At 41.2% G+C, this 15,372-nt stretch overlaps 1 protein-coding gene across 14 annotated transcripts in view; it reads left to right on the forward strand.

Annotated features, from left to right (window-relative positions):
* MEF2C (myocyte enhancer factor 2C) overlaps nucleotides 1-15,372 on the forward strand; it is a 231,646-nt gene that overhangs the window by 122,439 nt on the left and 93,835 nt on the right. For all 14 annotated transcript variants that reach the window (XM_056538436.1, XM_056538454.1, XM_056538421.1 and 11 more), the window contains exon 3: nucleotides 9,476-9,679. In XM_056538436.1, the coding sequence (XP_056394411.1) occupies nucleotides 9,476-9,679 (204 nt within the window). The remainder of the gene's footprint in view (nucleotides 1-9,475; nucleotides 9,680-15,372) is intronic.

Here is a 15,372-nt window from a genome sequence, read left to right on the forward strand (position 1 = left end):
TGAATATTAGTCTACAAATTAGGACTGTTACATGGGTACATGGGTGACTGTAATGGTTTAAGAGTACAGTAAGGGATATTTTTTTTACAGAATCTTATATTGTTTACAACATGATAAGAATTATTGTAAATATTAACAATTTAGTAAATTTACTATAACTTCAAGTGGTAGTCTATTTTATTTTAAGGGCTTTCATTAACTGGTACGATTTCATTTTATTTACCTATAATAGAAGCTTGCTTCACATGTAGTATTTTGGTCAGTGGTCAGATTATGTAGCAGAACCAGAAATTAAATGGTTTACCTTTAACCTATGCACGTTGGGTGCAGTTGAACAACAACATCACCTATTAAAATGTTAATGTAAGTGTTGTGTAGTGTGCCGTAGACTCAATGGGACTACTCATGGATTGCCCTATTTGCAGTAGCCAATGCCTGGGGCTGGTAGTGTAGATCTGAATGTGTTGCACATGTGTGTGTACCTTTGTAGAGTGCATCCACGTGAATGACTGTCGGTAATATGTATTGAACTGAACCAGCTGCTACCTTTTTGTCTTTAGTCAAGGAATGATTATCATGACCCTGGGGGAAAGATGTTGAAGGTGGGAAGTATAAGTGAAGTCATTGTTGAGAGGAAGAAGTTACTCTTTTCCTGTTTTGACAGGAAATGGAGACAAATGTGCTTCCTGACCATTTTCTCATTAGAGAATTAGCTTTTTATTGACCTTAAGGTTAGACACATTTCAGCATAATGAAATCTGGTAGACACATTTTCGGCCAGAGTGTTGATGTGCTATTTGGTCAAGTGTACAGGTAATGTAAAAGAAATTCATTAAAGTACATGATAGACCACATTATTAACCCAGTTCCCTAATGTTACTGGGGGCAGAGTGTTACTGTTCTGCTAGTTAAATAAGAGTATACCACAGCTAACTAAGTCAATACACATATTAGACATGTCTGTATAGATACATATACAGAGATTTTAATATATCTATCTATCTATCTATCTGTCTACTATTTATCTATCTAATATATCTCCTATCCACCTATTTATTCTATTTATCCTTAATCCGTCCCATTACTTACTATAGTTCTATGTTAAAACAATCAGTATCTATCTATCTATCTGGTTAGCTCTCATAGCCTTTCAGTGAGCTTGTTAAGTTGTGACGGAAAATTCCATATGAGATACTAAGGATCTGCATTTCTCCGGTAACCACAGTACAACCTACACTATTTTATTTTTTATTTTTTATTTTATTTGTCTCCACCTTTCTTTAAAGCGCCTGCGGAGAAATTTTCCATCCATGTGTTCCCTGCAAGGAGCTATGCAAAAGCATGGAAAATATTATATTTTGTTCCCCAAAACTATTTCTTCACATTTTTAATGGCATCTAGGATTGAACAGGTATCCTAAGGAAAAGAAGCTTCCTGAAAAACATTCTGAACTCTGGATAAGAGATTTCACTGCAGTAAGCTTGTAGCCTCAATGGGACTTCTACCCAGTTAGTAGTTCTTTCCCCCCATAATCTCCCAGTATACGTGCCAGAAACAGGTACTTTGTGAGGGAGGTTTAACTTTTTTTGTTAGTCCATGAACTGCTAAATGGGTAAATGCACCATCAAAGGGGAACCCTGAATATACATCGAATTGTTTAACTATTGCTTTCTAGGGCATAGGGGCCATTCTGAGAGAGCAATCATTCTTTAACTGGTTATCATGCAGCCGTAATCAAGTTAACAAAAAAAGTTAAAAACAAAACAAAAAAAACCTTTCTTTGATATGCCACATTGAAAGCGATGACGTTGTTTGCCTTGCCCTAATTTTGCATTGGTGCAAATCTGAAGCTCCGGTCATCCTTCACCAACAATACCAGTGTGACGTAACATATCACATTTGTTTTGACTCAAGTTCATTAAAATGAAGCCAGAGCTCAACCAAATATTAAAAGTTCACGTCTTACAGAACAATACACCAGGAAGAGAAGATAATGATGTTTTTTGCTGAGGGGGAGAATGGGCAAGTGAAGCCACCAGAACGATATTTAACCTATTTTTAGCTTCACACATAAACAATACTATTTGGCTCTATTGTAACATGGAGCAACTTTTCTTCCTTAAAAAGAAACTAAATATAGAAAAGAAAAACGTGTGTATAATAAAGAGCAGATCTATTTGTGGATGTGAAAAGTTAAACCCAGCATTGTTTACCTATTTCCATGAATTGCTTAGTTTTGTTGACTTCATAGTGTCTCCAGTGCGTATTTCTGTATTCTACAGCAAAGATACAAAACTTTCATTAAGGTGAAATTGTATTTGTGTTTATAAAGGAGTTTGGCCTTAGTTGTGCCACTTGACCTTCTTAAATCTTTACAATATGTATTACTTTATTAGTTTTCAAGATTTTAGGCATAACTTTTTTTTAATATGTTGATAAATACTGGAAGGATAAAAGGGGTACTCCCCTGCTCAGCATTTGGACAAAATGTTCCGAATGCTTAGAGCCGGCACCGGGAGCTTGTGACATCATAGCCCCACACCCTCATGATGTCACGCCCCACCCCCTCAATGCAAGTCTATGGGAGGGGGCGTGACGGCTGTTACGCCTCCTCCCATAGACTTGCATTGAGGGAGCAGGGCGTGACATCATGAGGGGGTGGGGCTATGATGTCACGAGCTCCTGGCTCTAAACGTTTGGAACATTTTGTTCCAAATGCTGAGCAGCGGAGTACCCCTTTTAGATTTTTTAATAGAAGTTATTTACAAATCTGTTTAACTTTATGGAGCCAGTTGATATAGAAAAATTGTTTTCCACCAGAGTAACCCTTTAATGTTTTGCCAAGATGTACAACATATAAAAAGTTTTAGAATCTGACAGTGCCTATTTAAAGTTAATTTCAACTTGCAACGCAGTTGTTGTAACAGTACTTTACTCATTTCATCTTTATCTTCCCAGATCAATGTTAACCTCACATAGACCACTTTATGGTAACAAAATAGGCAACAATGCACCACTCAAGCTGTTCATTGTACACAGAAATAGAGATATACCGAGGGCCCTCTGAGCTAACACTCTCTCCCTTATTTCTATAAAACTACAACTGGATTTTCAGCTTCTATGGTTATCCTGTAGGTAGGGTGACCCTTTTTAATAGGGTGCCCCTTTTCAGCGGTAAGGACTTGCAGAGGGATATAGAATCCTTTGATAACTCAGTAAACAAAAATGGCAAATGTACTAGAGTCATGAAAATAGAATGAGGACCAGGATTTGCCGTTACAATTTTCATCTAGGCAAAAGGACACCAAGTTTTCTATGTATACTTCTTTACCACTACCTACTTTTCTTTGAGTACAAAACTTGGCAGATGATTTGCATTCAAGAAGATATAGTAATTTTCCTATCCAAATTCAGGCAGAAGCAGCACTCCAAACTAAGGGGAAAAGTAGGTGTTAATTGTAGGTGTTAATTCTCACAGATGTGTGAATGAACACCTACTTTTCACCTTATTTTGGAGTGCCGCATCTGCCTGAATTTGGATATTGCTTTAAGGGACCATGGTCTAGTCCTGGACCTGAGCACCCACACGGATCTGGAATCCTTAAGCTCATGGTCCTCCTCCATCCATCTACATTTTACTAGTAATTTTACTATATATTCTATAGTTATCTGATATAGAAAAAGACTCCCAGAATGCAGTGCAGAGGAGTGCAGTATGGGTGAGTCTGTCGATTAAGTGCAGAAGTAGATGAATACTATTTATTGTGTACATTACGTCTTTATATAAACTGTAAAATGTAGTTCAGAAGGGAACCTGATGTTTATTATTGAATTAAAATAATTTTCGCCCTAGAGGACGCACCGACATATAGGACGCACCCAATTTTAAAGGTGCAAAATCTAGAAAAAAAAGATTCTGAACCCAACAGTGATCTTCAAACTGCAGACCTCCAGATGTTGCAAAACTACAACTCCCAGCATGCTAGGAGTTGTAGTTTTACAACATCTGGAGACCACTGGATAGGAGGTAATACTCACGTGTCCCCGCCGCTCTGGACCCGTCACCGCTGCCCTGGATGTCGCTCCATCGCTGTCGCCGCATCCCCGTGGTGTCCCCGACGCTCTAGACGTCTTCTTCCCCGGGATCCACGCTCTCCATCGCCGTCATCACGTAGCTACGCACGCCGCTCCTAGTGGATGACGGGACAGCGTGCACAACGACGTGATGACGATGAAGGAGAGCGCCGGCCATGCAGGGGATCCAGGCACTGAGCAGACACCGAGGAGGCAGGTAAGGTCCCTCCAGGTGTCCTGTAAGCTGTTCGGGCGATTTCACCGCGGCGGTCCAGAACATCCCGTCTGAGCAGTCGGGTTAGTGTCACTTTCCCTTCAGACGCGGCGGTCAGCTTTGATCGCCGCGTCTGAAGGGTTAATACAGGGCATCACCGCGATCAGTGATGTCCTGTATTAGCTGCGGGTCCCGGCTGTTGATGGCCGCAGGCACCGCCACGATAGGTGTATGTATTCGCCGTATAAGACGCACCAACATTTTCCCCCCAGTTTTGGGGAAGAAAAAGTGCGTCTTATACGGCAAAAAATATGGTATTATTTGGATTTTAAGGCTACAGTATGCAGTGAACAAAGCTCCACTTCTGTATGCATGAAAAATAAACAACTAGTAGGACAGTATAAAGGCACTGCTAAGAAGAAAAGTATCTTGCAGGATATAGAAATAGTGATTCATTTACATAAAATAACATATGCTGTCCATGGAAATGTTCTGCAATAGTTTTGAATTGCTTGAATCAGCAGATGTGTAATAGTTCACGTGTCACTTAGGTTTCCTTCGTCTTGTCTTTCCTAAAAGGACAGCAGCGTTGCTCACTGTATCTGACATTTCCACAAAAATGTGAATCCTTGCGTGCAGCTTCATCTCCTATTGAGTTTTCATATTTATGTGCAAATTGTGCCAATTGTGATGTATTTCTCACAAAATATTTTGTTTGTAGTATTAGTAATAAGCATGAAAGCTCCTTAAGCTGGGAAGGATAAACGCACAGAGCGAAGGCATGTGGGAGTCGCTCTTTGAGTGGTTACAGACCTGCTGACTGGGTTTAAAGGGCTTACATAATCCTATGGCATTACCAGCTGGCATTCAATCGTCGGCTGGGGTGGCAGTAGGTTTCAGATTACAACTGGAATGTAACCATATAAAACACGGTTTAAATTGTAAAATTTGGAAGATGACATTTTGTAACTGTCTAAACATATGCTAAATACCTTATCTAGTGAGCTGCCAAAGGATGGGACTGTTAAAACACGCTCCCGAGAATACATCCCGAAGCCTTACCACTTGTCCATTCTAAACAGGGATCCCAGATTTATAGCTATAAGGGATTCAAATTTAAAGAAGAAAATAAAAAAAAGGATTTAAAAGAAAACTTTCTATTCTAAATTTTAATATTCCTTTTAAAACTGCCATCCTGTGTTTTATCCTAAACCGGCAATTATATTCCAATTTTCTGGCTATTACGAGAACACCTTGTGCACGTCTGTACCCTCACAGCCATGCCACTAACCAATCACCATAACAACGTGTTCTGAACACAAAATTCAAATAGAGAGATATTCTTAGTTTAGGACTCCTTCCAATAAATATTATACATATTTAAGGATCTGTTGTGTACCAGAAGAACATGTTGGCTTTCCTGGCACCGAAGCAAGTCAGTGATATCATTATGGATTGAATGTCACTCATAGATTCGGATACAGCATCTGATCTCTACAGTATGCCTGCTTTTTTTTTCCTTTTCCCTAAGTGTTGCGATACAGTACACAGTATTTTCTACTCTCTGACAACAGAATGTTGGCTCATAGCTGATATTAATACATCAATTACTGTGTTGTAATTACACGACTATTGCATGTTAATGGGGAGGAAAAATCGTGTCTTCGGTATTGTAAATTGTTACCTTATTTTAAAGCGTCAATACATTTATTTAAAGTTAAAATCCTCATAGACTTTGTTGTGGGTTGTAAACTGAATTATATCTATAGTTTAGTGTATATATTCTATGAACGTACAGAACACTTTGGGGGGGGGGGAGATATTTAAAGAATTTAGTGCCACTATTTTTGCATTAGCTGCGCAACATTTGCTTAAAATGTGGCGCACACCATTACTACCACTTATTTAGATATTTAGTGCGATCTTAGCGCCGTTAGCCAAGGTCTTGGTTAGGGCGTGGTTAGGCTTTTTATGCTATTAACCCTACTTCCAAAGGTTTTGCACCACTTACTGGCGCTCAAAGTATCGCAGTTAATACCAAGTATACACGGTATTAAATGATGTGCTATTTGTGCTTTTTGCCCCAAATTTTCAAAAGACCAAACTCACTTCTGAAAATGAACACTCTATGAGGTGCAAAATTAGGAGCCCTAATAACACAAGTCTTTGAATATTCCCACTGTATTTTTTATCATTGATGAAAATGATTAAAATAAAACATAAAATTACACAAAAATAAGTACATGTACATAATTTACAAAGCGTAGAATCACATACACCATGCTGGGAGCTGAAAGCTGTGCTTCCACTGCAACTGCCAAAACTATGCTATTTTAACTGCACAATAAATGCTGTATAAAATATACCGGTAACCAACACCAGTAAAAAAAAAAATATATATATATAATATATATATATATTTATAATTCATGATAGGGTAGATTTATCATTGCCTGCCATACATTTTTTTGGGCGCAAATTACATTAATAGGAGAAAAATATTTAAAAAAAAAAAGTTTATAAATTGAGTGTTTTCCACCTGGGCACCTATGTTGAGCTGCCTTTGGCACCTGCATAGTTTGCCTACAATAACCGGGGATATATTTAGTGCATATATGGGGAGATTCATCAAAACCTGTGCAGAGTAAAAGTTGCCGAGTTGCCCATAACAACCAATCAGATCGCTTCTTTCATTTTTAAAAAGGCTTCTGGAAAACGAAAGAAGCGACCTGATTGGTTGCTATGGGCAATTGGTCACTTTTTTCCCTTCACAGTTTTTAGATAAATCTCCCCAATAGTGCGTGTAAAGCTGTCTATTTTTCCTAGTAGTATTTTATTTTTTATTTGTTAAATACATTTACAACACTTGTCCATAACACACTTAACAGAAAAGCTTCTTTTCGGTACAACACCCCTTTAACTCCACAGTAATGTGTCAGACTGTAATACTGATTTAGCATGACTATTTAAAGTGTAAAAAAGCAATTGCCTGTCCTGTCATGCCCCAGATGGGTGTAAGTGTTGGTAGTCCATCATATTGACAGTGTGTTAATTAATTTGATACATTTTCTGTCAAAATAAGGGAATTTGTTCTGTAGTAATCTGTAATCCCAATGGTATCCATGCTGGAGGTGTCCTTAGCTAAAACCACCATAGTGTACAGCAATAATTTAAGAGGTGAAATCCGAAAAAGGCTTGACACAAGCGGGACTGATCTTGGGGATATTATGACTGACGTTTGGGTTATCAAAACTGATCTGGGGGGAATCATGACTGAAGTTTGGGTTATCATGACTGATCTGGGGGTATCATGACTAAAGCTTGGGTTATCATGACTGATCTGGGGGTATCATGACTAAAGCTTGAGTTATTATGACTGATCTGGGGGTATCATGAGTGAAGTTTGGGTTATCATGACTGATCTGGGGGTATCATGACTGAAGCTTGGATTATCATGACTGAATTGAGGGTATCATGACTGAAGCTTGGGTTATCATGACTGATCTGGGGTATCATGACTGAAGCTTGGGTTATCATGACTGATCTGGGGGTATCATGACTGAAGCTTGGGTTATCATGACTAATCTTGGGGGTATCTTGTCTAAAGTTTGGGTAATCATGAGTGATTTTTGGATTATCATGGCTGATATGATGGTTATCAGAGATACTGCTGCTTAATGGCCAGAGATAGTGCTGCTCCTCATGTAGACACACAGCCTATTCTGCCTATCCAGGTCAGCCTATCCTGAAAAGTCATCTAAAATAACAGGTATGCTTTAAGGAAAATAATTAGAGATTAAATAAAATCTGTATAACAAAGATATAGAAAAGGACACATTGCAATGAACTATCTCATGGCATATGGAGGTGCCACTGTTGACTCCATCCCCTTCCTATGGCTGCTATAAGGATTGCCAGGGCTGGCATTTTCCTCTGTTGTCCTTACCATACCACTACAGTCGCAGATGAGGCACAGTGATCAAGGCCTGGGAGGGCTAAAACGTCATACCCACATGATCATAGTGGCAAATACCTAAATACTATGTGTGTTACTAAATGTTTGACATCCAAGTTGTTGCATACCAACAACTAAAGATACTCTGTATTGAAAATACAGAAAAGTGCCATTATTTTTGTTTACTTCTATAAGTGGGGCACGCCAACCCAGTCACTGAGCACCAACTTTATGACCAGGGTGCAGTACGAAACCCTAGTTATGTACTGTTTTCAGTGTAATATTAGGGGCAGATTTTTTAAGGTCAGATATATGGGCCACTCTCATTAAAACAAATGTTTGCTATTGCACTCCCTATGGTAAATAAAAAAATCTTTCTAACATACTTTGTTTTAACAATATGACGTTTTCTATGTTTTATGTGTGTTTAAAAAAGCTGCCACTAGGTGTCTCCCTACTTGTCAAGAGCACATTTCCCCTTATCTCTTGCACAGACTTTGGACTCCTGGCAGAAGTCCAAAATCAGGAAATGCAGTCTTGAGTGCTGAGGAGGTTATGTGCAGCCTCAGCCAATCATAGCTCATCTCACACACTGAACTGCTCTGGGCTGTGTGTAGCAGAGTGAGGGAGGAAGTTCTCCCCTGTATGGCTTCAGATGATGTCATGCCTGATGGGGAACGCCCCTTCCCAGTCTGTGAATCTGATTGAGACTGAGCAGAAAATACAGAGCAATATCAAGGTAGAAAACTAACAAATAATAAAAATAAAGGCAGGGGGTGGTTTATCATGATGGGGGCAGTGACCTGGGAGGATTATAAAATTTAACAAGATCATGAGATGTACTCTTTAAGGTTTTATGTAAAGTATAGGTCAGTGTTTCCCAACCATTGTGCCTCCAGCTTTTGCCACACTACAACTCCCAGCATGCCCGGACAGCCTTCGGCTGTCCGGACATGCTGGGAGTTGTAGTGTTGCAACACCTGGAGGCAGACTGGTTGGGAAACGCTGGTATAGGTTCTCCCTAGAGAAGATAGAAGTCATGAGAAAATGATCCGTATGAGAGATACATGGAGCTTATAACCTGAATATTGATTTATTCTCTGTTCACATGAAAACACGTGGTGATGACAGCTACTCTCTCATGAGAAAGTGTAATATGCTAATGTCCTCATTAATGGAGTCTTAGCTTTAATAATCTTATTTTTTATTTATTTATTTTTCATTATTTCCAGGTGACATTTACGAAGAGAAAGTTTGGGTTAATGAAGAAGGCCTACGAGTTGAGTGTATTATGCGACTGTGAGATAGCTCTTATCATCTTCAACAGCACTAACAAACTCTTCCAGTACGCCAGCACGGATATGGATAAGGTTTTGTTGAAATATACAGAATACAACGAGCCGCATGAAAGTCGAACAAATTCAGACATTGTAGAGGTAAGTCTATGGGGGGTATGTATCATTGCGATTATTTTGTAAAGTAGCAAAAACTGCACTGTTGTTATGCGATTTTGTGCCAATTTTGATCCAGCTCACTGAATGGGCGTGGCTTGGTGAAAAGGGGGCGTGGATTCAGGCTGTGCCCCTGTTTGCCAGATTTATGGCAGTTTAGGCTGGCAAACCAGCTTAAACTGCTGTTGAAATCCAGTAAGTCTATACACTAGCAGCGAAGCCTGTGCGCTGGGGTGGAGGCTTGATAAATACCCCACTATATATGTATATATGTTTTGTCCTGCCGGTAATATTCGTGTGTATTTCTTGCTGTTCTGCAGCTGACCATACTACAATATGTCCACTAATACATTCATGTGGAATTAAGAGACCATGTAAGCAATATGGTCCCATTGAAGCAACGAGAAACATGGCTGCCATGTACCGTAGCTACACTTGTTCAAGTTTGTCTCCTTTTTGGTAAAAATATTTCAAACATGCACTAAGGGCCATATTACACAAGGCAAATAGGCCAATATCCCCCTTTGTAACAGGCCAAGTGATCAGCCAACAAATAAACAAACAATGGTAAGTCAACTGGACGCATTTTATAAAGGAGTATACCAGTCTAAAAAAAAATTATCCCCTATCTGCAGTGTCAGATCTCACGGGGTCTGACTGCTGGGACCTCTTGGCGATCTCCTGCCCTGCTTCTCATCTCGATGCGAGTTCGAGTATCTCCAGCTCTCCCATAGAGATGCATGGAGGGTGCGTGTCGGCCACCCATTCACGTCATGGTCGACACACTTCATTCATTTGGAATGCCAGGGCATCGGGCAGGAGATTGTGTGGGTTCAGGCGGTCGGGGTAAGTTTTTTTTAGACTGGATAACTCCTTTAAGCAGGAGTTATCCTTAGTATAAAAAAAAAAAAAATTAGTTGGCCCACATTTCCTTCCTTGTGTCATAGGGAATGTACGATCAACAATTCAGCAATTGTTCATGCCGTTCTGCCCATATGATAGTCAAGCCATGTAACATGCTCTGTAGAAGAAAACCAATCAACTTGATGGGCACTTGTATGGGGCAGTGATCTGCCCTTGTAATACCACCCTTGCCCTGCACGTGCACTTTATTATTTTGAACTTTTTCGTATGTGAGGAGCCAGATATTTGGATTATAGTTGACGATGAATGCAATTTGCCTGTCACTAGCAAATGAAGCCTTCAGCAATTACAGTCGACCTCGAACCATCTTAATAAAAAGATACAGAAAATGTTTTAGTCCCTTTAGCAGCCACACGGTCTGAATCTTATAGCAAACAATAGCAGCCATACCAAACAGTAGTAGAGCCCCTTTACTATGTAATCTGTAGTGAACTGCCTTCCTAATGTTTCCATATATTGTGGCTTCTGTAGCAATCCATTGTGCACATGTGTACGTGGCGGTGTTGGGTTTGCTCATACTGTGTTCTGGAGACCACCCAGCCAGAAAAAAGAAAACATTTACTCCATGTGCAGTCTATACACTGATGTACAGTAAAGTCCAACGCACATCATTTGGGGCACATGTGAGATTATTATTCATACAAAACAGATACAGAGCACATGGATGGCCCCTTTTACTTTTTAGATGGCAGCTATTTTTTTCTTGAAATTTACTATGTTTTAGGTCCAATGCTTAAAATGATTGATATTATTTACTTATCACAACACTTGAATGGTTTTTCATTTTTATTCACACACACATATATATATATATATATATATATATATATATATATATATATATATATGTGCCATTCTGGCACTTAACAGTGATCTCTATGTTCTCTTAAAATCAAATGGTGCCAGAATTAGATTAGTAAATTATGTTTATATAATAACAGATTAGTAAATGAAGTATATATAATAATAATCTTAATCCCTCCCTTATCAGCTGCTGTATACTACAGAGAAAGTTGTGTGTACTTTTTGCCAGTCTGACCACAGTGCTCTCTGCTGCCACCTCTGTCCATGTCAGGAACTGTTCAGAGCAGGAGAGGTTTACTATGGGAATTTGTTCCTGCTCTGGTCAGTCCCTGACATGGACAGAGGTGTCAGCAGAGAGCACTGTGGTCAGACTGGAAAGAACTCATAGAAACATAGAATGTGTTGGCAGATAAGAGCCATTTTGCCCATATAGTCCTTGTCCCTACCCTTATGCCTATCCCATGCATACTTTAACTCCTTCACTGGTATTTGCAGATAACACTTCTTCTACAGGAAGACTATTACATGCATCCACCACTCTCTCTGGGGCATACAGCGGCTGATCTGTTTAACTTTCTGGCACCAGTTTATTTGAAAAAAAAATTCTCTGGAGTACCCCTTTAATCTATTACAGGCAACAGAGTTGAGCTGCCCCAGATAGTGACTGGCTGAGCAGGAGTTTCCTGTGGTTAAAGGAATACAGTTCCTGATATGGACAGAGGTGTCAGCAGAGAGCACTGTGGTCAGACAGAAAATAAATTAAAAAAGAAAAGAACTTCCTGTGGATCTTACAGCAGCTGATAAGTGTTGGAAGGATTAAGATTCTTTAATAGAAGTAATTTACAAATCTGTTTAACTTCTTGGCACCAGTTGGTTTAAAAAAAAATGTTTTCCAGTGGAGTACCTCTTTAATGCATTTCTGGCCCAGTAACGCAGCTGCACATCACTGCCCGGCCACAGTAAACAGAGATGGAAACAGACAGATCCATACATTGCATTAGCTAGTCTGAATTACTACAGTTTAGCCCTCATTCACTTTAATGAGAGCTAAGTTGCATTATCCCAGCATGGCCACTACACAATGTGTGGCACTGTCTGCTTCATGCTCTTTTTTCCTGTGCATGCAAGCACTACTGCTCTAGCAAACAGCAGATCGAAAAACCCTTTAAAGGGGTACTCCAGTGCTTAGACATCTTATCCCCTATCCTACGGGAGGGGGCGTGATAGCTGTCACGCCCCCTCCCATAGACTTGCATTGAGGGGCGGAGGCGAAACGTCACACGCCGCCTGCCCTGTAGTCGCCGGTAATCAGACCCGGAGCGAACACGCTCCGGGGACTGATTACAAACTGGGTGCCATGTGCAAGATCACGGGGGTCCCCAGTGGCGGGACTTCCGCGATCAGGCATCTTATCCCCTATCCTTTGGATAGGGGATAAGATGTCTAAGCACCGGAGTACCCCTTTAAGACATCTTCATTGCTAGAATAATGTTAAAAATGTTAAACAATAAATGATTCAGTACAGTATATCCTTTTTAAGTTACCATCACTCCTTATCCCTTATGGAGCTCTGAAAGTGATATTTACCTAAGGCGTATAGAATTAATTCCTTAGTATTGGAAGTATATAAAGCAAACAAAGAGGAGCCTTAAGGAACCCCACACAATTGCATTAACGTCTTGAAAATTTGTCCTTATTTAAAGGGGTACTCCACCCCTAGACAGCTTATACCTTATCCAAAAAATAGGGGATACGATCGATCTCCCTGCTGCCCTTGGCGTTCATTTAGGTGCTGCAAGTGCCCTGCTTTTGATTTCACGGCCACATCCCTTCAATGCAAGTCTGTGGGAGTGCGCGTGACAGCCGTCACGCCCCCTCCCATAAGCTTGCATTGGGATGGCATGGCCGTGACGTCACTAGCCTCCGCCCCGCATCGCCAGTCATGCAGCACGGAGCGAAGTTGGCTCCGTGCACCGGATGTCTGGGGTGACACAGCTGAGATCACAGGGGGTCCTCAGCAGCGGGACCAGACATCTTATCCCCTATCCAAGATGTGTAAGGGCGGAGTACCCCTTTAAATGTATTTGGCATGATTAGTGCTAATAACTATACCACATTGCTGCACAGTAATACAGTGGTCCCTCAACATACGATGGTAATCCGTTCCAAACGGACCATCGTTTGTTGAAACCATCGCATGTTGAGGGATCCGTGCAATGTAAAGTATAGGACAGTGGTCTACAACCTGCAGACCTCCAGATGTTGCAAAACTACAGTCGTTGGCTGTCCGGGCATGCTGGGTGTTGTAGTTTTGCAACATCTGGAGGTCCGCAGGTTGTAGACCACTGTTAGAGGAAGTTGTACTCATCTGTCCCCGCCGCTCCGGACTGTCACCGCTGCCTGGGATGTCGCTGTCCATCGCTGTCGCCGCATCCCTGGGGTGTCCCCCGATGCTCCGGCAGGGCCTCTGCTTCCCCGGCATCCGCGCTTTCCGTCGCCGCCATCACATCGCTACGCACGCCGTTCCTATTGGATGACGGGACGGTGTGCGCAGCGACGTGAGGACGTCGATGGAGAGTGCGACGATGCATTGGATCCCGAAGAGGACGCACCGGAGCCCGAGGACAGGTAAGGGATCGTCAGCACAGGGCACGGGGCACCGTAAACGGCTATCCGGCGGCAGCTGAAGCAATCTGCGCTGCCGGATAGCCGTTTATGCGATGGCCCCGACATACAAAAGCATCGTATGTTGATGCTGCCTTCAACATGCGATGGCCTCTGAGAGGCCATCGCATGTGGAAATGATCGTATGTCGGGGCCATCGTAGGTCGAGGGGTCACTGTAGTATAATACAGTCTCTAGTACATTACTCGAGTCTTCTGCATTGAAGGTTGTACTGGACATAATAAAACAGAGCTTAGTCCACAGGCGACTGATGCAGTGTGCGGCATGTGACATTCCATTCAAATCCACGCTGATCACCCACGTGCGCCCCTGACAGCAAGCCGGCAATCCCATTTTCTTGATTGTCTTATTTTGCATTAGGCTGTCAAATCTTAAGAGTAAGTAGCGAGGTCTGGTGATCTGGCTTGTGTCAAATCACCTGTTGGGATGTTTTGAATAGTATTGAAGAAAAAAGAATCCGCAGTGTCAAAGATTTATAAAGGTTGCGGAGGTAATGACTAGCTGGACGGCTAATGATGTTTTCAATCCCTACATCAATTAACATGCACAATAAGTCTGTGGAATTCACAGAAAAATTTGGATTTTACATTTGTCCTTTCATTAAACCTTTGACTGCCAGCGCAGAAGACTGTGACAGTTGTGAAAGGAATCTGTAATCTCAGTAATAGGAATTAACGCATTGATTGCGCTTTAACATTGCAATACACCCAAGGTAAATAAATAAGACAAACTAGACACCTTTTACCGCTGGTCAATGTAATGTTGGGTGCTGCATACATACTGTTTTAGTTATGTCACCAGTTTATAGTGGATTCATGCCGTAGTCAAAGGGAAGTTTGTCTTTCCACAAAATACCTGCCTCTTCATGACGGATTAATCCTGCTTATGGGTACATTCCCACACGGCGTATTTGCTGCGTATTTGCTGCTGCGTATTTTATTTTCTATGTTGAAGTCAATGGGTAGGAAAATACGCAGCACCAAATACGCAGCAAATACGCAGCAAAATACGCCGTGTGGGAACGTACCCTTAGGGCTGAATAAAACTGGCATTTGTAAAGCCCATGATACCTTTTCAGCAGAAATCTGATGCCGGCACGCAGCTTGTGCATGCATTTTATAGGACGTGTAAAAGCAGATATGCTCTGCGACCACTGCTGACCACACGTAAAGAGCTCATCAGCTCCAGAGTGACGGCTATGGTACTGCCCGCTCTATGCTGTATGCTGTCTCTAGATGGAATAGTAGCATTCTTTACATGTCTCT

The sequence above is a fragment of the Hyla sarda genome, chromosome 1 (assembly GCF_029499605.1).
Source record: "Hyla sarda isolate aHylSar1 chromosome 1, aHylSar1.hap1, whole genome shotgun sequence".
Taxonomy (NCBI): domain Eukaryota; kingdom Metazoa; phylum Chordata; class Amphibia; order Anura; family Hylidae; genus Hyla; species Hyla sarda.